The 25,269-nt window shown below is 33.3% G+C and overlaps 2 protein-coding genes and 1 long non-coding RNA gene across 6 annotated transcripts in view; 2 read left to right on the top strand and 1 right to left on the bottom strand.

Moving 5' to 3' along the window:
* LOC101891623 (tyrosine-protein kinase Src42A) overlaps positions 1-800 on the bottom strand; it is a 118,554-nt gene extending 117,754 nt beyond the window's left edge. For 2 of the 3 annotated variants that reach the window (XM_005177403.4, XM_011298211.3), the window contains exon 1: positions 618-800. The gene's annotated coding sequence lies outside the window, so the exon portion shown is untranslated. Of the gene's footprint in view, positions 1-605 lie in introns of all 3 variants that reach the window. The other variant, XM_020034585.2, reaches the window with a different exon arrangement.
* Positions 801-3,688: 2,888 nt separating this feature from the next.
* LOC131804190 (uncharacterized) lies at positions 3,689-6,901 on the top strand. 2 transcript variants are annotated; one of them, XR_009342941.1, is made up of 4 exons: positions 3,689-3,943; positions 4,007-4,067; positions 4,125-4,273; positions 6,776-6,901. It is a non-coding gene; the product is annotated as an uncharacterized LOC131804190 (long non-coding RNA). The 2 variants fall into 2 exon arrangements; XR_009342940.1 differs by having other exon boundaries at positions 3,690-3,943; positions 3,993-4,067.
* A 3,168-nt stretch (positions 6,902-10,069) lies between these two features.
* LOC101891270 (mitochondrial potassium channel ATP-binding subunit) lies at positions 10,070-13,157 on the top strand. The gene is made up of 5 exons (XM_005177398.4): positions 10,070-10,280; positions 10,394-10,769; positions 10,918-11,934; positions 12,002-12,607; positions 12,674-13,157. Exons 1-5 carry the CDS (start codon positions 10,243-10,245, stop codon positions 12,872-12,874), a joined length of 2,238 nt encoding a protein of 745 aa, XP_005177455.1. The 5' UTR covers positions 10,070-10,242; the 3' UTR covers positions 12,875-13,157.
* Positions 13,158-25,269: the final 12,112 nt, after the last annotated feature.

Here is a 25,269-nt window from a genome sequence, read left to right as displayed (position 1 = left end):
CAATCGACATTTTTCATTTCACAACACTTATATATTCTATTTCACTCTTTAATTTGTTTTTATTTATTTTTTCTCCTTTCACATCTTTTGCCGTACATATCGTCGTGCAATTATCTTTCACAATTCTCAATAAATACGATGATACATTCACCAATCCCATAGTAAGTTGGTCGCAAAGTAACTTGTCAAAATGAAAACACAGAAGCAACATGCAGAGAAATTCTGCAGAAAATAATGTTATTCACAGCTATGGAATCAAGACAGGGAGCGGAAGAAAATTCCCCTTCGCTATGTATTTTTAATTGTAGCACAAATTCATGTCATTTTTCGTTGAAACTTTTCACAAATATAGACGATATTTTTCAAAATCACTAGACAGACAGCACACTCATATCTGGAAAACATAATTCACTTTCGTCTCGTACACGCACATAATGCTGCTGGTTCATACACAGCAGAGAGAGGACAAGTTCCATTATTGTATCGTGTTTTTTCTTTTACGGTATTTTTCGTAGTTAAACTTTTTCTATTTTCCTTTTTCTGTGTGTGTGCCATTTACTAAGTACTTCCACTTCCAGCTTCTACTTTACACACAATTTCATTACTTTTGAACTCACACTTAATTGAAAACAATAATTTTTTATTTCACAAAAACACGACGAATGCAGAAAACAACTAAATGTCCATTAATTGAAATAAATAAACACAATATTCATTTCCCGTTCGTTTTTCGACAAAAATTTGCCATTTCGAGAGCAGAAGACAAAACGACGACGACGACACCAACAACAAATTGACAAATAGTTGGAATTCGGTGCCGTGCGGTACGAGTTTTACGGCGTCGCCGCCCATTTTTCAAATACCAATTAAAAAGACACAATTTATACTATACTATACACAGTTTACACCAAAGGCACCGTTTGTGTATTGTTTTTAATAATGTAATGCAATGGAAATACGCTATTGGTCTGTTCCAAAACGATTATGATAAATACAAAAACTACTGGATTGTTGCAGGTCCGAGGAGACCATATGTTTGGAAAATCCGGGGTTTTCAAAGGTGTATTTGATAAGTGCAATTGACAATCATATGGTATTTAACTTTTTTCATTTTTGTTTGTGAATAAAGTTGTCATACGAAGTTTTATCCTTTTTTTAAATTTCAAATTTTGTTTTTGTAATAAATTAATCAATTATGAAATTTATCTATTTATTAAAATAGATTTTAGCTGTTATCATCTGTTATCAAGACCATTTCGCCTTCGCAAATTCCTAATTAAATTCGGCCGAAATACAAATTGAAGCTCGGTTTGTGTATTATATCACCCTATATCCCTATATCACCCAAGTACAGCAGAAAATGGGTCCTTTAACACAAAATTGAGAAGGAGTTGTATACCTAGGATATGCATCTTATTTTGTCAGATATTACGCATTTGTTGCGCAGTGAAATTTGGACTAGAAAGAAATATTTCACCTATTTCAATAGGATTAATCTTAAAACAAAGGGACAACCATGGTAGAAGAATATAGGTAGATGGATCAACGCTTGGGAACATTGATATTTCAAAATTTTTAAAATGTTTTATGAAAAATAAGTGAATTTTTAAATGTTTTTTATATGACGCAAATCAGAGGTTGTTATAATATGAATTTTTCAACAATTTTTACAAATTTTTATAATTTTTCATTCAAAAGTTTCAATTCCAAAATCGGTTTGACAGTTCATTGTCCCAGCAGCTGTGTCGATGCGACTACCTGCATTCTTCTACCATGGGGACAACTATTCCAATTCTTAAAATAGTTTGTTGTTTACATGTTGAAATAAATGAATAAAAAGTTGAAGAAGGGTAAAAAATTCTGCATCAGACGGAGTGTTGGTGGCGAAGGTACAAAAAGCTAATAAAACAAACGGATACATCACATCATGGTAGAACCAAGAAGGTAAAGTCATGTAATCATATTTTTGCAATTTTTTCAAAATTATACATTGGACAATATCTCATTGTCAAAATCTATATTCATAAATCCATTGTATACACACAAAATCAGAGATGGGAACTGTTTTTTATGCATTGAAATTTGACAATGTAAATTACGGAAAATGCAGAGCTGGGAATAGAGAGCTGGGCCTCAATTCTTGTTCTATGAAAATGTGAAATAAAAACTTTTATAAAGGAAAGAAATGTCAAATGAATAATTTTATAAAGGAAATATTTTTCATTTCATATTTCATAGAACAAGAATCCAGTCCCTGGCTTCTTCGTAGAGGAACAAAGGAGTTTTAGGTTAACTTAGTTCGATGTTGGCCCTAGGCTTTTTTGTTCATTTCCGAAGAAGCCAGCCGATGACTTAAGCCAGATAAATAAGCGTTTTATGTATTCCAACCTTAATGCTATGTCAGCTTACTGTGAGAATTATACAGTGTAATATGGAACTGGTTGTTTTCATTTATTTGAAATCTTCCTTGTTTTTAAAATGAGTTAGTTATCGCGAAAAATGAAAGTAATGACTGGATTTTATGTCAAAAATCTAATATAAACTGTTCAATATTTCAACCCATATACCCGTTTTATAAAATTATAAAATATTTATATAAAATTACACTGCAGGGCAATGTGGACATATTTTTTGCCTAATAATAGAAAAAATCGCCGTTGTACTTAACAAAACGCCAAAGGCGGCGGTTGGGAAACTCTTTTTGCGGTTAAGGAACAGCGATATAACATTAGGTACCATAGTCGTATATTTCATGTTTCCTAAAATTGCAAAATGTTGAATACTTTATGTATGTTTGCTGTTTGGTTTCAACTTGAAAGGGATGTTGCCTTTTCTAGCGAACGTTGGAAGTGTTGAGAGATTAGGACCGACAGCTAACTACTATACATTCAATGGAATGATGTGAAAGCATTAAAATTAAATATTTTAAGAACTATTCTTCTGCATTTTCAATTTAATAATCCAAATTTCAAAAATGTATATTTTTGAAATTAAAATAATTCATTGAAAATTAATTACTTTGTTTACATTTTTGGACACATAACCCTGATACTTGTATTACGTACAAAAACAAATCTGTATGTGGTTGTTGTTACCATTGTTGTACAATAACACTTGCTGTTACCTGTATTATTCTACCATGGGCACAACCATGGTAGAAGAATGCAGGTAGATGCATCAACGTAAATATTTAAAATATTTTGTCAAAATTAAGTAGTTTTTTATACGTTTTATTATTTTAGTTTTTATTATCGTTTTTTTATATGTTTATTATACGACGCAAATCGGAGATTGTTATGATGTACACTTTTCAACACTCTCTACAAATTTCAATAATTTTTCATTTAACATTTGCAATTCCAAAATCGGTTTGACAGTTCATTATCCCAGCAGCTGTGTCGATGCGACTGCCTGTATTCTTCTACCATGGACACAACTGCCGAACAACATTTTTTAAATTTCTTTTCAAATATAAGTAGATTTTTATATGTTTTCTTATACGACGTCATTCGGAGGATATTATAATACTCGTTTTTCAACAATTTTTACAAATTTAAATAATTTTTCATTCAACATTTTCTTTTTTTTTTTTTTGATTCTCTTTCTCCTTCTTCGTCATGGTTGGCAAGTACCCGAAGTACACATATGCCAAATTACTAGGTTATTGTTTACTTAATAGTCGTATTCTTTGTTATGTTTATGTTTCTGCTATCTCACAGAGAACATCAGAGATGAAGATTGCATTTGTGAATGAAGTTTGTTAGTTCGACGAAATTTTCTGGCGAGAAGGTTTTTAAAGTTGATGGTAAGTCCTTGTACCTTTCGAAGATTTTAAATTGTTTCCTTTCGTTACAGAATTTTGGGCAAACAAAAATTTGGTGATCCTCACTTTCAGTGATTCCACAAAGTGTGCAGATGTCTGAGGCCTCGACTTTAATGCGATGTAAGTATGTTTTGCCGTAAGTGTGTCCAGTGAGTAAACGATTTATTAGCTTTATATTACCAGGTGACATCTTTGAGCCAGTGAACCAATAAGATTTTGGTGGTGTGTTGAAGAATTGTGAAAAGTAAGTACCCTTAGTTTCGGATGCATCCTTGTACTTATCTACCCATTCTTTCCATAGATGATCATAAATTGCAGAGTATGCGTCTGTAATTGAAGCATTGGTGGTAATTATACAGCCAGCTGTGGCTGCGTGTTTGGCGAAATAATCTGCGAGTTCGTTTGCTGGTATACCAATATGCGAGGGAGTCCATATGAAAATAAGAGATTGTAAGTTAGAATTGTTTATTTTGTGAATTATGTCGTTTGCTAGATAATTATGATGTGTGTTTGTCTTGAGTGTAAGACAGGCATTTTTACTGTCCGTAAGAATGACTGCTTTGACCGTGTTTTCCTCGATCATTATATCAATTGCTTTATTTATGGCATGTAGTTCTCCCATTAGAGAAGAGGTTTTTGATGTTATTCTGAAAGCATAATTTTGTTTCATTGATATGTTGCAGACCGCACAACCTGTACTACTGTCTGTGACTGATGCATCAGTTGACCATATGGAATGACCCTGGTTTATTAGACAGACTAGTTTTTCTTGAAGAATTGCTCTAAAAAATTCACTGGACTTGGAGTGCTTTACTGCTTTAAAGAGATCATCTACAAAAGCTTATTTTCTTTGAAGGTATCCTTTTTTGATTTACCATAGTTCGGTCAAGGATGTGTTTAAATTTGTTGTAGATAAAACCCAAACTTGTTTTTACAGAGGAATCTGTGGTGATGCAGTTGTACAGCGTATTGTTATACATTTTGAATTTTATTAGTTCTTTAGCTGCAAGATACTGAGAACGTTGTTCAGGAGGAAGCATAACAGCCAGTGCATAGATGTTGTGTATTGGTGTGGAAGGGATAAGTCCAAGGCTTCTTCTAAGCATTTGATTTTGAAAGCTAGTTAGCTTTTTGTTGAGATATTTTGGCATGTGGGCCATAGATGATATTGCGTATTCTGTCTTAGAGAACACTAGGGATTTTGTTAAATTTATTGACATGTTTGGGAGTAATCCGTTTTTGGCGTTGTTTATCATTTTTAATGCGTTTAGTGAGTTGGTACAGGAATTCATTACTTCATCATAGTGTTCCTTTAGCGATAGACTGTTTTTAATATATCTTCCCAGAAATTTTATTTTTTCAACAGAGTTTATGTTTGTATTTTGTAACTTTATATTTAGGATTTTACGAGGGCCTTTTGCTACACACATGACGAAGGTTTTATCAGGGTTGTATTTAAGATTCAAGCGGAATAAAATATGGTAAAAATGATTCGCTTTATGTTGTAGATTTTCATTTGCCATTTCAAATTCCTTGTGAGTGGATAGTAAAATAAAATCATCCGCAAATTGAAATAAATATGTGTTTTGATCTGCAATCCCATGTAGACCAAGCGTATATATATTAAAAAGTATTGGACTTAAGTAGCTGCCTTGAGGTAATCCATTATATATATCTATCATTTCATTGCCCATAACAATTGTGCGTTTTTTAAGAAAGTTTATTGTCCAATATCCTCCGGGCAGTTTATCTCGGACAAAATTTTATAAAGAATTAATAGATTTACGCAATCATAGGCCTTTTCAATATCTATAGACAGTAGAATTACTTTTTCTCATTTTTCCTTATGATAATTTATTGTGTATTGTAAATGATTGATACACATGGATGAAGATAAGTTTTTCCTGTATGCGTATGTGTTGGTCGGAAGAATATCTTGTTCCTGAAGAAATGACTGTAATCTCTCTTTGATCATAAGGTTTATAATTTTGAGAAAAACTGATATTAATGATATTGGTCGAAAATTTGTGAATATTTCCAGATCTTTTCCTTTCTTTGGTATTGGAACAATTTTAATTTTTCGCCAATTTTCTCTTAATTCACATTTTTTCCAAGCTGTATTCATTGCTTGAAAAAGATTATATTTAGATGATTCTGATAAGTTATTTATCATCTCATATGTTATGCCATATAATCCTGCTGCTGAAGGTTTTTTCTTGCTGTTTAAGACAGATGAGAATTCTTCCATTGTGAGTTCGACGGGTGTTCTTTGCGTGTTTGGAGGGAAGGTAATATGGCTGTTGTTCAAGACTTGATCCCTTAGGTGTATTAAAGATATTTTGTTGTTATTTTCGGACCATTTCCCACCGTTATTGCATGACAAACTGTTCTTACATCCTTTTACCAGACGAAATAATGATTTTGAGTTAGGCTCCATATTTAAAGTTGTAATTTTCGATTTAAAAGATTGTCGTTTTGCATATTTTGTGGCGTTTTTAAAATTTTTAATGGCTTGGAAAAGATTAAGAGCATTAGTGTCATTGCTATACAAATCATATTTCTTTTGCGCGGTTATGCTTTTTACGGAATGTGGGAAATAGACAGCCACTAAAGTGAGATTATTGTTTAAATTAGTAGTTTGACAAATTAGTATGTCAAGTGTTGATTGAAAAGAGATTCTTTTAAACTGAATATTTTTCTTTAAAATTATCGCGACGCCACCATAATTATCTTTTCTCTTTTTTGAAACTATATTATAATTTTGAAAAGTTGTTGAATTTTGTTTTTCATCTATATTGAAAATTTCACTCAGGAAGCATATATCGATGTTAAGTTTTCTTAAATGGAAGTCCAGAGAGTTTTTGTTTTTTTTAAGACTTTGTATATTGTATTGTAAGATGTTCATGGATAATTAAAAAAAAAATTATTATTATTTATTTGCAGTTATTTCAGGATGTTACTAATTGGCTTTCTTCATTGGCTTCTGATGTATATGGGCTTTGGTTGTTTGCTGATGCTGGAATGACTATTTGTTGAAATTTCTTTAAAACATCAAGACCTTATGTGCAGTTAAGAGACGTAAGTATTGTGGACATTTGTCTTGAAAATGATGCTAATGCTCTTTCTATTTCTGATCAAATACTGCTTTGGTTGGATTTACATGGATTGGGCTTGCAATGGCATGTTCATTTTTCGTTATTGGAGCCGCAACTTTGCTATATTTAATACTTGTAATTTTTTTGTTAATTGCATCATGTATATTAATTTTTGGAGTCCTGTTTGTTAAGAGAGGCGGAAACTCATTATTAAAATCACGTTCAAAAAGAATTTGGAAACGATTTCTTGTCTCTGGGTAATTTTGGAGAATCTCATTCTAGATAGATTTGTTAGGGCCATAATGCTGCTAATATTTCTTTCAGACTTCCACTTCAAACAATTTTTGGAATCTGTTGCAAGATGATCTATTTTGTTGCAAAGTATGCATCTTGGAGACATGCATAGTTCTTTACAGGTTGTTGTAGAACGACAATCTAAACATCTATTTTCCTTACTGCCATTTGTAGCACATAGAATATCTTTTCCACAGTTTAGACACTTCTTCGTCGACCTGCAACGAAGAGCAATGTGGCCTAAACACCTGCAGTTTAAACACAGCCGAACAGGTGGTACATACAAGTCCGGTGTTATTTTTGTTCCACACATATATATTTTCGTAGGAATTCCATCAAAAATAATACCATCGTTTATCGTTTTCAATGTTTTTGGCTCTTCTTTTATTGGTATCCCCAATAGGTGGCGGGGGAACAGGTGGAGGAGGGGGGTCTTCGACTCCCTCCATAATTGTTTAAATAAAAAACTTGGCAAAAATTTCGCAAAAATTGTTTTTAACCAATATAAAAGAAAAAAATGGAGGTTTGTTTGTGTTTTGATTTTGTGTTGATTTGTTGTTGTTGTGTTTGTTTGTGAAAAAAAGTGACCAGCGCGAAAAAGTCTAGTGTCAACAAAGGTTGATAAGCGACTGATTCAACATTTTCAATTCCAAATTTGGTTTGACAGTTCACTGTCCTAGCAGCTGTGTCGATGCGTCTACCTATATTCTTCTACCATGATTATTCTTAATAAGATCATTCAGCTGTTTAAAAAGCGTTAGTAATAATTTACTTTTTAATCTTTTTTTCCCATATATGTTATTTAATACTGCTTGTTTTGTTGTGTTTTTTTTTTCTAAGCATAACGGGATATTTTGTTGCGTTTCTGGAGTGACTATTAGAAAAGTTGACTTTTTGTTTATTTTTAAAAATCGAAGTGTCTTTACACTATATAATTATTAAAAGTGAAATAAAATAAAAATTAAAAAGTGTAAATCAATTTATATTTTTAAATTAATTTAAATGTATTCATACCCAGTCATCATTTTTTGAAATTTTACATCACATTCGAGGCTTTTTTGATCCTGTCGTGCGATTAAATTGTGCTCTTTTTACTCATTAGGTAACATACAGGATACAGGTAGATGCATCAACGCTTGGGAGCATTGATATGTCAAAAAATTTTAAATGTTTTTTCAAATATAAATAGATTTTTATATGTTTTCTTATACTTCGTCATTCGGAGGCTATTATAATTCGCGTTTTTCAACAAGTTTTACAAATTTAAATAATTTTTCATTCAACATTTTCAATTCCAAAATTGGTTTGACAGTTCATTGTCCCAGCAGCTGTGTCGACGCGTCTACCTACATATATTCTTCTACCATGTTAGGTAATTAGTAATTTTCGAGTCGCTTTTCGTATAAGTGAGTTAATCATTTTTTGATTTCCAAAAGGACTCGAAGAAGACTCAGCAAAGGAATTTTTTCATAAACAATCATCCAAATTTTTGCTGGGTATCCACACAAAATTTCCTGAGCAAACACTCATATTTGTACATTTCACAAATCAAATCCCTAACAAATGCATTTATCGAAAAATTTATTATTGTTCTGTTCCAGTATCTGCAAGAATCTACTAGTTTTGCAACATTCTTCGATATCATAAAAGGAAAATCGGTTATCATAGTAAAAACTTTTACATTCTTGCAGTTCTGGAACAAACCCTATGATATTTTAAAGTGCAAAACTGAAATATTTAATAGAATTTTAAATATATCAGAAACAATGAAAATCACGAATAAAAAGTATAATGTTGAACGGAATATGTACATTCAGACGAAAGAAAATTTTGTTTTCTTTTTAATCCATGGTAGAATTAAGAAGGTAAAGTCATGCAAACATGTGTTGAACATTTTTTAAAAATTATTGAAAATTATTTGACGATATTTTATTGTCAAAATTTGTATTTACAAATCCATTGTATACACCGAAATCAGAGATGGGAAAATGTTTTTAATTCAGTGAAATTTGACAAGTTAAATGACCAAAAATGCGGAGTCTTATTTGAAATGACTTTATCTTCTTAATCCATGGTACGCATCTAGCCCATGGGGTTGAATATCTCAATATGCTAGAAACAAAACATCATATTTTGAAATGTCTAAAGTTGAAAATTGCAAAAATTTTTATACATATTGAAAATGTCAATATTTTCTGAAAAAGTAATAATAAAGTATATTATTTTAAAGAAAAAATAAAACGCTTTTGAATGATGAATATTTTATTCTATTCATTTTTATTAATGTTTCGTGTCATTTGGTTCAAAAAATATTTATATAAATATATGCTTCATATGGTAAGTTCACATGGCACGTGATTCGCTCTCTATTCCTTGTTCGACCATTAATTAAGAAAAATCTGCTTAATTCCGCACACAAAATTTGCGTGAACAAAGATTTTTGTTCTTTGTTCCATTCAAATCACTCTCAGAACTAAGATGAAATGTGTGCCATCCCTAACAAATGAGAGCATTTATCGAAAAAATAAATTATGACATTTAAAAAATAATTAAAAATAGAAAAATTTAATGAAATTTTAAAAAAAATTTGGGAAGGCTGAAAATTATGAATGAAAATTACAATGTTGAATGGTGTATGTAAATTCAAACGAAAGTAAATGTTTTTTTCTCTCACATCCGAGGTACGCATTTTGTCCACGAGTTGTAATTTCCACAGAAACTGGAAACAAATCGTGCCGTACGAACTGGTTAATTGTTGACTCTAATTCTGATTGCAACGTGATTGATATTGCAATGAGAACATAGCATAAGGAACTATAATGATGATAGTACTGTATACAGTTCCGATAGTTCCTTTCATGAAAAAACTTTTTTGAACTGGTTCGTTCCGGAACGACACAACTCCTGAAAACAAGAAATAATTATGTTATGTTTTGGTAGAATTCCTATTCATTCATACCGGGAAGTAGTGTAATATTGAGGCGAAAGGTGTTTGGTCTAAAGGACAAGACGAATTTGTTTAATTAAAAGATGTTACGATTGCTCTTGCACAACAGTCGCGATAACAGGTGAGCAATGTTTAAAGGAATGGACAAGGTCTTGGGGAGACAAACAAAATCGTTGTAATGTTTGTTATGTCACTGGTATTTTATTAAACAACTCTTTTACATATCGTTTCCAGTCGTCAATTTCTGCAACAGATACCGAAATTTCATATCAATTCGTCGCTAACGAAACAAGGTTTTAAAGATGCGTCACATTGCAATTGGAAAAACTTTCATAACATTGTGCGATCAGAGCTGAGGAAGACGACACAGCATCAACAGGGCAGTAAAAATGCAACGAAATTAAGAGCGCTACTATTCGGCAGTGGAGGCGTTTCATTGGGGTTAGTGGCACGCAGTTGGATTCAGGGACGTTATAAAGTCCAATGCGAAGGCAATCGATTAGCTGGGGTTTTGCAAAAAACCTTGCAACAAGAAGATGGCAAGTTTGATTGGAAACGATTTTGGTCTTATCTGGAACCGCATTTGTGGGAATTCTTAGGCGCGATTGCGGTAAATAAAAACAATATTTCGATACAATTATAAAATTAAAGTTCTTATCTCATTCTATATTTCTCCCACCCTACCACTGTGTTTGTACGCACAATCTTCGGTGGGACTGATTAAAAACTTATCAATAAATTTTATAATTTGTTTTTAGGCAGCGCTTGTTGTTGCGTTCATCAATATTCGTATACCCAATTTGTTAGGCGACTTGATCAACATATTAGCCCGATATGCTAATACATACGTCAAGGATCCTCTGAACAACTCCTTCTTCAAAGACGTTGGTAAGCCAGCTTCGAACCTATTGAGTCTATATGTAATGCAATCTGGCTTCACGTTCCTATATATCTACCTCCTGAGTCGCATTGGCGAGCAGATGGCAGCTAAACTGCGACAGGACCTCTTCCGCCAGATAATGATACAAGACATCGAATTTTTTGACAAAAATCGAACGGGCGAGCTAGTAAATCGCCTTACTGCTGACGTTCACGATTTTAAGGCGTCTTTCAAACAATTTGTGTCACAAGGTCTTCGAAGTGTCGCCCAATTGATTGGTGGTGCAATTTCATTATTCCTCATTTCGCCGCACATGGCTGCCATCGCATTGGCTGCAGTGCCGGGAGTTGTGACATTTATGACATACTTGGGCAAGAAATTGCGAAGTTTGAGTAAAAACGCCCAAGCCCAATCTGAACGAGCGACTTCGGTATGCGAGGAAGCATTATCTAACGTCCGTACGGTCCGTTCGAGTGCCTGTGAATACCAAGAAATGGCACTCTTCGAACATGAAACAAACGAGGCTGCACGTCTGTGTCAGGAATTGGGATACGGTATTGCAATATTTCAGGGTCTAACCAACTTCTTCCTCAATGGCTTAGTTTTATCAACTCTATTCTTGGGTGGTCATTTGATGTCAACCGAAAGCTTGACCCCAGGCTCTCTAATGGCCTTCTTAGTAGCGGCACAAGGTGTACAGCGTTCGCTAGCTCAGGAATCAGTTCTGTTGGGTACAATGATACGAGGAATGACTGCTGGGTCCCGAGTATTTGAATATCTACAAATCGAACCTAAAGTAGAACTTTTAAGAGGCTATGAAATTCCATCCGATCGCTTGAGAGGAGAAATACGTTTTGAAAACGTATCTTTTGCATATCCCACAAGACCGGACCATGTACGTAAAAATGTATAAAGGAAAAACTGATCATGTCAACTATTAATTACTTATGTTATCTTCGTAGGTTGTACTAAAAGATTTTAGTTTAATTTTAAGACCAGGTGAAACTGTGGCCTTAGTAGGTGCTAGTGGCTCTGGAAAATCAACAATAGCTGCATTAGTTGAGCGTTTTTATGAACCGACATCGGGTACCATTAAAATCGATGGCTACAAATTGGACGACATTTCGCCACATTGGCTGAGAGGTAATGTTTTGGGTTTTATTGAACAACAACCTATACTGTTCGCCACCACTATATTGGAAAATATACGTTACGGAAGGCCAGGAGCAAAAGAAGACGATGTAGTCGAAGCTGCTAAATTGTCTCAGTCCCATGACTTTGTAACTGCACTGCCTGATGGTTACGAGACAAATGTTGGCGAGAGAGGTGCGCAGTTAAGTGGTGGTCAACGACAGCGTATAGCCATTGCTCGAGCTCTTTTGAAAAATCCCCGAGTTCTTATACTGGATGAAGCAACCAGTGCATTGGATGCAACCAGTGAGGCTGAAGTACAAAAGGCCCTGGATACTGCAGTATTAAATAGAACCACATTAGTAATAGCTCATCGCCTGTCTACAATACGTAATGCTGACTTAATAGTTGTTCTAGACAAAGGACGTATAGTAGAGGTAAGAATTATAATATTCTGTAGTTGATACCTGATTTCTCTGATGCAACCATGTTCAATTTTACAGACTGGAAAGCATAACGAACTTATGGCCAAACGCGGTCTTTATTATGATCTTGTTCGACAACAAGAAAAACATGGTGCAGCAGAAGATGCCACTGCTTTTAATATACCTAACACTGCCGAATTCGAATCAGCCGATAGAAATACAAGTAGTAATACGAACACCAACACCAGCCAACAACGTTCCAATATGGCGCAAGGTTAATGACAATAACATATAGGGAAAAAGTGCATGTTTCATCACATTGTTTTGGACTTTCTTTTTTACATTAATGACGAATTCTTTATTTAATTTTATTGTTGTTCTAATCCAATGGATTTACGTAAAACCTAACGTTATTTTGCTTTCAAACTTCATTTATAATTGGCCAAGTCCAAAGATACGGGTGTTAATTTAAAGATATTGTTCAATTTGGATATGTATATGGGAAATATAAATTAAATAGTGAATAAATATGGTTAAACAAATTAATTTTTAAATAATTAAAGTGCTCATGTAATAATTTAATAGATACATTGCCAGGCGCACCAATTTATATTACTGGCAGTTCGAAAGGAATTGATTGTCAGAACCTTTATTCAAAAATTGTTTATTGACAACATTGAAAATGAACTCTATTCATCGGATTGGAAGGGCTTCATTATCAAATTCAAAGTTATTTTTATTTTCACCAACCCAAAATATATTCTGCGTGACTACTAATGTAAACACTCCACTACTTTTAACACTCCACCATACTTTGTCATTCCGTTTGCAACTCCCCGAAATATTCATGTTAGACCCTACAAAGTATATATATCATTGATCAGCGTAAACTTCTAAAATTCTTCGTCGATGTCCATCTGTTGTAATCATGCTATCATTCATCATTTTGCCACTCTCCGTTTTCTTTAAGTAATGTGAGGTACTCAGAGAGTTATCGTGCAAACCAGATTGACGGATATCACTAGATGTATTAAATGATTTATACCCATACAGCTCAGGGTATAAATAATCTATGACAAGAGACTAACATTATACAATTTTACAAAATTGTTTCATAGAATACCAATCTGTTTTTCACCCTTTGACAATTTCGGCATGTCCACTCTCTTTATTTTATACCTCACGTTTCTCATCAGAAATTTCATTTCTTCTTTTCCTTCATCGATCAGTCTCCCATCGCCTGTGGCGGTTTTCAAAATAGTAACGAAACCTGCTAAAATGGTGCAATTTTATTGTCAAAAATTTGATACAATCATGGTACCATAGTACAATAAAATTAAGAAAGGGAATACCATATGATTTTATTTTTTAATTTTCTTGGCATAACATTTTAATTTTATTTAGGTATACGTGTGTATTATTTCAATTAATGGACATTGTTTAGAAAATACTAAAATTCAGTTGATTTCAAAATGCTTATTTCATCGTATGCAAGGACAATTTTTTAAATTTTTGTTGCGAAAGATATGAACAGAACAGCTTCGTAAAAGTACAGAAATACAGCCCTGACGCTATGCCCGCTTCCTGTCAGACTCATTCAAAATAATATGTAACAAGTTGTTTTCAATTTGTTCACTCTTTCAATTTCATGGTTAAACTGGTTAATAGCTTGTATGCATGAGCCGCGATCTACGTTTCTTTCCATCATTGGTTTTGAAAATATTTTGTTTTCATTATTTAAAACAATAAATACATACACAAAATTGGCAGAAGTCGGCCACACTTAGAATAAAATTGTAATCAGCTGGTAGCTCTACCTTACCTTTTTATTGTACCATGTGTATAACATGATTTTAAAAGAAAGTAAGACTTTTCATTAATTTTTCGCGTTTTTTCAATTTTTTATTCAAAATCAATGTAACAAATTGCATTTGTTTTGATAGTAATTCTGACATTACAATCTTTACAGGTACACCTCATTACGTGCAACTTTTTCCATGTTAGCCTGCCTACCATATGATTTTAATTTTTTTATTTTCTTGGCTTAATATGTCACCTTGATTTGTTTATGTATGTGTTTTGTTTGCAATAACAAAAAATTGTTCAGAAAACATTCAAATTCGGGTGTTTTCAAAATGTTTATTTCAACGTATGCATCGACAAAATCTAGAGTTTTTGTAGCGAAATAATCTTTTGGAGATATATAGTACATGATTTTGAAAAGAAGTGTTGGCCTTTCATTCAGTTATCGCGTTTTTCAATTATTTATTCAAAATAAATGCAACAAGTTGTTTGATTTTTTATTGCTTTGATACTAATTCTGACATTACAAGCCAAACAGGTAGACCTCTATACTTGCAATTTTTTCCAAGTTGGCCTACCTTCTCTTCATTGTACCATGCATGGGAGATACCATTATATGAGAGTTATATGAGGTGTTGAAAACTAATTGACAGCATAAGTTTCAGGTAAGGTGGTCAAGAAATTTAGAAATTTAGGTTAAGATGAAGCACTTAACCACCTAGTAATAAAACAACGCTATCACAAAAACTAAAAGAGTACTACTAGTTTCACTCTATACTCGAATTTGAGTTAGCATATGAGAACACTCGTTACAACGAATTTCCTAAAACCTTTTTCATAAACGTAACTATCTGAGTTCTTGATAGTAAATGCCTTATCAAACATCTATCATCTATGTACACGTATTTAGGTTATGTGGTTTTTTTATGTATAAATATGCTTTTTGAGTTTATATGCACACATAAATGCATACATACATATATTAGTTAAAGTGGATTTAAATGCAAAAATGGTTATCAATGCGAGGATAACAACATCATCAACATCATTGTCATCGTCAGCGGGTGCAACAACATGACAACAAAATTAATATCTTCAACCATAGCTCCAAACACAGGATATGTTGTCACAAACATGCACACAATTGTACATTTATCCTGTTTACCGCATGTCCGTGTTCGTTTGCGTATGGGTATGTGTATGTGTGGGGTGTACTGAAACATCATATTGCGGTAGGCCATTACATGAAATTTCCTCATAAACTTGAATTCTATCCAGTGGCTGCAGGGTAACCAAACTACCGTACAGTGATGGCAATATTTTTAGGTACACTAAATTATTCTCAATATGTTTACAAAGGCCGTTGTGAGCAGTGTGAAGTAATGTCGAGCAAAATTTGTTAATGTGTCTCTTCCTTCGACCAAGAAGGATTTTCAGAACTAGAGCGGGAAGTTCACCAAATAACTACTATAAAATTCTCCGAGGAATTAGTAATGCCTTGACATTAATACAGTACTCAATAGAAGACAGTAGTGAATACTGTCCAATTCTATATATTTTGAGGATTGTCACCATATTTTTGATATCTTTTTACCTGGTACGAAACGTACTTAATTTCGCGGAATTTAGTTTTGTAGTTGTTCTTTTGTGGATAAGTTATGTCCTCCATTATATTAAATTTGTCATTCTTTTTCTAACTCCTGGAAATAATCAAGTTAGATCCTATAAATTATATAGTCACGCTATCCTTCTAACGAAATTTTTGCACATTTATATATTTTGTCAGTTGTTTTGAATTTAGTTGTTTTAAATTCTCCTGTGGAAGAGCAGTGTATATATAGATCAGCGTTTTCTTATAGTTCCTATAAAACGGTATCTGTCGATATTCGGTATTTTATAGATTTACTAGCTGAACCCGGTGCGCTTCGCTACCCCTATTGATTTTATATGCATTCAAAATTTTATTTACGAATATTACATATATTATATTTTACACCAAATTCCGCCACACCTTTCATATTTCATTGAAATTGGTGCGTCAAATATGTGAAATCGGCCGAGAATATATATATGGGAGCTATATCCAAATCTTAACTAATTTCCAATTAATTTGTCACATTTATTATTGTAACCAAATTCCGCCACACATTCTGAATTTCATTGGTATCGGTCATATAAATCATGTTTGGTGCATAACATGTATGAAATCGGCCGAAATATATATGTTAGCTATACCCAAACCTCAACTGATTTCAATATAACTTGGCAATTTTTTCTGGTTCCAGATTTTGTCTCTCTCGCTTTGGGTGCATCAAATATGTGAAATCGGCTGAGTATATATATGGGAGCTATAATCAAATCTGAGCGTATTTGAATATAATTTGTCAAATTTATTTTTGTACCAAATTTAGCCACTCATGCAGAATTTCATTGGAATCGGAAATACGTATCGTGTTTTGTGCATCAAATATGTGAAATCGGCGGAAAATATATATGGGAGCTATAATCAAATCTGAACCGATTTTAATATAATTTGATTAATTTATTTTCTAATCAAAATCCCGTTACATACTCCAAATTTCTTTGGAATCGAACATACATATCGTATATTGTGCATAAAATACATGAAATCGGTCGAAAATATATATGAGAGCTATATCCAAATCTGAACCGATTTTAATATAATTTGACAAATGTATATTTGTTTTAATTTCCGCTACACATTCCAAATTTCATTGAAATTAGAGATACATGGCGTGTTTGGTGCATCAAATACATGAAATCGGTCGAAAATATATATGGGAGCTATATCCAAATTTGAACCGATTTCAATTTAATTTGACAAATTCATTTTGGCTCCCAATTCCGTTACTTATTTTAAATATCATTACAATTGGAAATACACATCGTGTTTGGTCCACCAAATACATGAAATCGGCCGAAAATGTATATGGGAGCTATATCCAAATCTGAACCGATTTCAATATAATTTGGGAAATCAATTTTTTAGATAAAATCTATCACACGTTTCAAATTTCATTGATATTGGGGATACATAGCGTGTTTGGTGCATCAAATGCTTGAAATCGGCCGAAAATATATATGGGAGCTATATCCAAATCTGAATCGATTTCAATATAATTTGACAAATTTATTTTCGGATCAAATCTCGTCACACATTCCAAATTTCATTGGAATCGAACACTCATATTGTGTTTGAGGCATCAAATGAACGAAATCGGTCGAAAATATATATGGGAGCTATATCCAAATCTGAATCGATTACAATATAATTTGGCAAACTTATTTTTGTTCCAAATTCCGTTACGTTTTCCAAATTTGGAGACTGTATCTTCAACCAATCATTAGATATGTGCATATAAAATCTAAATTTTTGGGAGGTACCTCCGATTCTGATGCTATATCTCCAGTTCTAAGTGGAAATTCAAAAATGTATATAGCCTATGTTACTTTCAGGCGATGTTGCAGTATATATGGAAATTTTCAGGAATATCTATTCAGCGGTTTTCGAGTCCATAAATTACAAACAAACATACAAACATTTTCCTCTTTTATAGATATAGAAACCACGTTAAGGTTAGGTCCTATAATGGTACTTCCCGGTATTCGCCCTTCTGATCATATTAGTCACACTTTTATTGAAATCTTCAATTTTCAAACAAATTTGTTTCAAATTTGGTAATATATAACAACAAAGCCTCAACATTTTGAATAATCATATAAAATGTGAAGAGAGAGAGGTGAACATTTTGTACACTCATAAACCTCATAAAATGCAAAATAATCATCCAGTCTGCATACATTAAATCTGACGTAAAGATGAGATGCAGATGTTCCAGAACTGAAAGAATGTAAAACTTTTTAATATGACCGATTCCCCTTTATGATATCCAGAAAAAATGTAAGCAATTTCTGGAACAGAGCTAAAAATATCTATTCAGGCCAAATATAGTTTTTCTATACCCTAATAGCATGTTTCCATTGGAACCCGAACAACACAACACAAATTAACCCGTTCATACGGCACGATTCGTAACTTTCAACTTTCAACTTTTTGTGTAAATGTTGACATTTTGAACATATTTTTGTATTTTGCTATTTTTAAATTCTGCTGGAGAGACACTTGTCAAACATTTTTTCTGCCGATACAAGCATTTTGAAAATATTGCTTTTTTTGTTTCCAGTTTTCTGTGGAAATTTCAACTCGTGGGCAAAATGCAGATGAGAGAGAAAACAAAATGTACTTTCGTTTGAATGTACATACGCTATTCCATGGTACAATCATGGTACAATGAAGAGAAGGTAGGTCAACTTTGAAAAAAATGCAAGTATAGAGGTCTACCTGTTTGGCTTGTAATGTCAGAATTACTATCAAAACAATAAAAAAGCAAACAACTTGTTGCATTGATTTTGAATAAATAATTTAAAACCTGTAGATTTTGTCGATGCATTCGTTGCAATAAGCATTTTGAAAACACCCGAATTTGAATATTTTCTGAACAATTTTTATTATTGAAAAGAAGACACACACATAAGCAAATTAAGTTGACATATTAAACCATAAAAATAAAAAAAATTAAATCATATGGTAGTTCTGCCCTACCTTCTCTTCATTGTACCATGCGCTATTCAACATTGTAGTAATTTTCAGTCTTCCCAAAATTTTTCAAAATTTCATTAAATTTTTCTATTTTCAATTTTTAAATGTCATAATTTATTTTTTTCGATAAATGCTCTCATTTGTTAGGGGTGGGACATATTTTTTCGTTGTTCTGAGAGCGATTTGATTTGAACAATGTACAAATATGAGTGTTTGCTCAGAAATTTTGTGTGAAGAATTAATTAGTTTTTTCATAGTTAAGGGTCAAACAACGAATAGAGAGCGAATCAAGTGTAGTGGAAACGCCACATAAACCAAAGTGTCGAGGGAATATTAAGTTTGTTATTCCGTTTGTAACACCTCGTTTGTATACATTTTAGACCCCACAAAGTATATATATTCTTGATCAGCATAAAATTCTATGTCGATTTAACGACGTCCGTCCCTCTGTCCGTCTGTGGAAATCACTCTAGCTTCCGAACGAATTGAAGTAGATTGATAAAATTTTACTGAAATGTATATTATGTCTGCAGACTTTTGGTATTGAAAATGGGCCATGTAGGTCCACGTTTTTGTATAACCGCCATATAACGGTACCTCCCGATATTCGGTACTTTGTTGATTTTAGCGACATTATTCAGCGATTTTTTTTAACTTTCGCATTTGAATATTGTAATGGCTTGTGATAAAAGTTACCTATGCAGGTCCATGTCGTCGTATAGACCCTAATATGACAGCTACACTCGATACTTTTAAGATTTTAACAGAATTTTTAACGGATTTTATTGTTTTTGAGGATTGCCAAATTCGTTCCAAATGGTGGAGGGTATTCAATGTTCGGCCCGGCCGAAATTACAGCTTTTTTACTTGTTTTTTTTTTTTTTTTTCTTTTTTTGCAAAGAAAACATGTTCTCATATTTTAAAATTGTGTTTGTGTTTGTCAAAATCATTTTGACAATGAGATGTTGTCAAATTGACAATTTGAAAAAAAAAAAATAAACATATGATTGCAAGACTTTGCCTTCTTAATTCTACCATGGGTTTAACCCACTTTGAGGACTTATGGAAATATTTACTGCAATCTCAAACCTGGTTTAGTAATGGGCTCTGTCTTCCGCCAAAGAAAACTGCTGGAATGGGGTCATTATTCCTTTTATCGCTTTTAATGCAAATATTCGCTTAAGAATATTTGGTATTTTGGTGATTTTAGCCGCATTTTTTAACAGACCTTTTTATACCGTCAGCCATATGGCTAGAGAGGGTATACAGGGTTGCCCATATTCGACGGACCCATCTGGCAACGCCATAACTTTTGACAGAGATGTCACATCGCTTAATGACATACCGCGTTTGAAGCGTCAGTCCAAGCACATTTTTACCATGAACCAATACACGCCACGCGAGCGCTCTGAAATAGTTGAAATTTACAAGAAGTCAATTGTGAAAACTCAACGTGCTTTTAAAATATTAAAAAATGTGAGAAGTGCGCCTTCTAAGAACACAATTAAGCGTTTATACGAAAATTTTTCGACTGGTAAGACTCTTTCTAATCCGAAGAGGCCATATAAAAGTCGACCAAGACGAACATCCCAAAAAAACCGTTCTCAGCAGTTGGGCATGGCTCGGACCACTTTACAACGGATTATTCGCATTGATTTGCATTTGTTCCCGTACAAAATTCAATTGACGCAAAGAATGTTGCCTGCGGACAAGCCTCGTCGATTGGAATGGGCCCAAAGGTCCGTCGAATATGGGCAACCCTGTATATCATTTGATACGTTCAAAACGTGTCTAGCCGAAATAACGGTCTTAGACCCCAAGTCTTTTTGGACCAAATCCGTTTCAGGACAATAACTCTCTCCGATGTTGCCTAAACTTGGTATATCGTAATATTATTGTCAAACTTAAATCGAAGTCGGAGATGGGTAATATCGGTCCATTCTTTCTGGTACCTCCCCCACAAATGTCAACTTTTCCAAAGAAAATTATTTACCTTATAAAAAGAGAGAGAGAGGATCATTCGATTTTGTAAAAACTTTGCAAATCTCAATATTTCGTTGATGCTAGGGCAGGTGCAAACATGACAAGTACCTCCCGCACAAAGGGTCAAAATTTTGAATAATTATAACTCCTATAAAATGTGAAATAAGAGTCCGATTATCTTCAAAATTCACTCAACCCAATATTTTCATCAGTGCTAGCTTAGGTGTGGAAATGGACAATATCGATCCACTCTATGAATTACCTCCCCCACAAAGGGACAATATTCTCTTATAAAATGCGAAATAAGAGTTCGATTGTCTTCAAATTCCACACATCGCAATATTATATAATAAGACGCTCATTAAATAAAATACCAATTGAACATCAGATTCTCTTAATAGTTTACATATCCCAATATTTATTCTATAATAATATCTGGTGTGAAGATTGAATACTCACACCCAGAAAGGGTCAAAATGTTGAAAAATTGTATCTCATAAAATGCGAAATGCTAAGCATCGGGTTGTCTTTAAATTTCACACATCCCAATTTTTTTACTAACTAAAAGTATCAATAATTCTATCTCTCATAAAATGCGAAATAGGCACACATTCCAATACTTCTATCAACTCAAGATATATTGTGAAAATGGTAGATATCGGCTTATTCTTTATGGTAAAAATTTTGAAGAACAAAACGCTCATAAAAGCTAAAACACTTTCTATTTTCTTTAATGTTCACACATTCCAATATATTTACTAAAGACATATCTGGTGTGAAAATGGGATAAATCGGTCTACCCCTTCTGGTACCAAACTCACAAAGAGTCACAATTTTCATTATTTTTCATTTTCTCATAACTTGCGAAACAAATCAGCAATGCTTTTCTATAAATATCTCTCAACAAGAGATCTCCTTCCCACTCCTTCTAGTACCTCTGATACCGACTGATACTTTTTAACTTGTTTAAATTGGTATTTGACAATTTTTCAATCAATTTGCCAAGAAACCGGTACCACCGACGTTACGGCAGACTTTTTTCCAATCGAATTCGTCATCAAGAACGGTGAACGCGTTTTTTCTTGTTTTTATACCCTCCACCAAAAAAAGTATGGAGGGTATATTAAGTTCGTCATTCCGTTTGTAACTCATCGAAATAATCATTTTAGAACCAACAGAGTATATATATTCTTGATCAGCGTAAAATTCTAAGACGATTTAGCCCTGTCCGTCCGTCTGTCCGTCCGTCCGTCCGTCCGTCCGTCCGTCTGTTGTAATCACGCTACAGTCTAAACGAATTAAGATAGGAAGCTAAAATTTTGCACTGATCTCTCTTTTGTCTGCAGGCAGATCAAGTTCGAAGATGGGATATATCGGTCCACCATATCGTATAGCCCCCATATAACGGTACCCCCACGGTATTCGGTATTTTAATGATTTTAGCCACATTTTTCAATGGAATTGTCTGAAAATTCACACAAGTAGTTCCTTGTGGGTACTTTATACCTCGGCAGAGAATTATCTATATAGGTCGACAATATCGTATAGCCCCCATATAACGGTACCCCCACGGTATTCGGTATTTTGATGATTTTAGCCACATTTTTCAATGGAATTGTCTGAAATTCCACAAAAGGAGTCCCTTGTGAGCATTTTACCCCCTCAAAAAGAATTGTCTATATAGGTCCACGATATCGTATATCCTCCATATAACTGTACCCCCCGATATTCGGTATTTTGATGATGTTAGCCCCATTTTTCAATGGAATTGTCTTAAAATCCACACAAGTAGTTCCTTGCGAGTACTTTACCCCCTGAGAGAGAATTTTCTATACAGGACCACATTATCGTACATCTCCCATATAACGGTACCCCCCGATATTCGGTGTTTTGATGATTTTACCCACATTTTTCAACGGAATTGTCTGAAAATACACACAAGGAGTCCTTGTGGGTACTTTATATATATACATATTTTATTTATATACATATTTTAGAAATTTCAGGCAATAATTTACATATTTTATTCCATATTTTCCATCTTAATTTACATAAAAAACATTAGGGAAAGGGCAAAGGACGGTCGGCCCAACAATATTCTATTCTATTGGAATATAGGAAACAAATCAATTTTAAAATAAAAGAGTTTTCATTAATTTTCTGGAAAAAATCTAGGCATTTCATTCATGTTTCGTGATAATTACTTACTTGCAGTTCTGGAACAGTCTAATAATTTGCATAAAGTTGTAATTTAATCATATGTGGATTATATTTTTTAATGCGTTCTTATGACTTTCTCCGTGACTGTGCCGATTTTTTTGGCGTATATAAAGCTAAACTCATACAAACTATTGCAGAATATATTATTTTAGTATTTAAGATGTATTAGAACGACTGTTAAAATATCTGTGTTCTTTGATTCACTCTCGTTTGACCGCTAATGTATCTTTAATAGATGAATTGATAACAGTCCAATGTAATAGCTGTTCAAAATTTTGACTTTTTTCGATTTTAAGGTCTAGGTCTTCTTTTATTTAAAAACCAAAATGTCTTTTTGTGTTTTTTTGGTTTCGTTCGTTCTTAATCTCATTTACAGTTGCTGATAGGTGACGCTAAACAATGTTGGTATGAATGTTGTATTTAAATCGTTTTATTTACTTCATCACCAAAAGTTTCAGTTTGCCATTTAAAAAATCACACAATTGAAATAGTCTCTTTGAAATGATTCTTGTTGTTTGTATTTGGATGGCATCTCTTTACCGCAGAAGTGTTGGAAACAAAGGTAGACTACAAAGCAGACAGTGCAGGACAATTGGCTTAGTTTATAAGGCATACAGGTATACATACCATTTTAGTTAAAGATCTATTAAGTATGAAGAGACATAAATTCCAAAATGATTTTGGTGTTACAGATTTTTTGGTATCGTATCTATATTCGTTTTGACTCTAGCGTGATTACAACAGACAGACATTCGGACAGATCAACGGACGGACAGAGCTAAATCGTCATAGAATTTTAGCTGATCAACAATATATATACTTTGTTATGTCTCAAATGATTATTTCGATGAGTTAAAAACGTAATGACGAACTTAATATACCCTGCATACTATGTATGGTGGAGGGTATAAAAATATAGGTAGGGAGGTACCAGAAGGAGTGGAGCGACATATTCCATACTGGAGTTTTGGTATGACCAGACATATTCTAATATTAATTAATCTAATATTAATTATTTTGTAAATAGTGTCCCTTTTGGAAGCGGATATAATCCTCACATTATTATGAGATTATGACCATGGTAGAAGAATACAGGTAGATACATCAACGTTTAGGAACATTGATATGCCATAAAATGTTAAATATTTTTTCAAATATAAGTAGATTTTTGTATGTTTTCTTATACGACGTAATTCGGAAGTTATTATAATTCGCGTTTTCAACAATTTTTACAAATTTAAATAATGTTTCATTCAACATTTTCAACTCCAAACTTGGTTTGACAGTTTATTGTCCCAGCAGCTGTGTCGACGCGTCTACCTTTATTCTTTTACCATGGTTATGGCCAAAAACAAACCGGACATAATCCCCATAATTGCAATGGGGATTATATTCGGGGACCGACACGGCACCTCCAAAACCAACGGATGCAATCATTAAAAAAAAAGAAACAAATTTTCTTTTTGGAAACATGAACAAATTTTTGACAGCAGGGCAATAGGTGTAATGAGCTTTTACTCCCAGACGAGAAAAGTAAATGATGATATATGTTACGTCTGCAGAACTTTTGGTATTGAAAATGGGCCATATAGGTCTACGTTTTGGTATAGCCCCCATATAACTGTACCTCCCGATATTCGGTACTTTGATGATTTTAGCGAATTTATTCACTGGAATAATTTTAAATTTGGTATTTGAAGTTCGTAATGGATACTACAGCCAAAGACAAAAAATTGTCTATGCAGGTCCACCTCTTCTTAGAGCTCCCATATAACGGTACCTCTCGATATTCGGTATTTTGATTTTATCGACATTATAACCGATTTTCTTTTTATTTCGCATTTGAATATTGTAATGGCTTATGACAAATGTTACCTACGCAGGTTCATGTCGTCGTATAGACCCTAATATAATAGCTACATTCGGTATTTTTAAGATTTTAACAGAAGTTTTAACGGATTTTATTGTTTTTAAGAATTGCTAAATTCGTTCCAAATGGTGGAGGGTATTCAAAGTTCGGCCCGGCCGAACTTATAGCTTTTTTAAT

The sequence above is a fragment of the Musca domestica genome, unplaced genomic scaffold (assembly GCF_030504385.1).
Source record: "Musca domestica strain aabys unplaced genomic scaffold, Musca_domestica.polishedcontigs.V.1.1 10, whole genome shotgun sequence".
NCBI lineage: Eukaryota > Metazoa > Arthropoda > Insecta > Diptera > Muscidae > Musca > Musca domestica.
Note: the sequence above shows the minus strand (reverse complement) of the source record. Positions and strands in the feature narration are given on the sequence as shown.

Coding starts and splice junctions, on each gene's coding strand:
- LOC101891270 (XM_005177398.4), top strand. CDS start 10,243: ATGTTACGATTGCTCTTGCACAACAGTCGCGATAACAG. Junction 10,281..10,393: donor CACAACAGTCGCGATAACAG/GTGAGCAATGTT, acceptor TATCGTTTCCAG/TCGTCAATTTCTGCAACAGA. Junction 11,935..12,001: donor ATCCCACAAGACCGGACCAT/GTACGTAAAAAT, acceptor TTATCTTCGTAG/GTTGTACTAAAAGATTTTAG.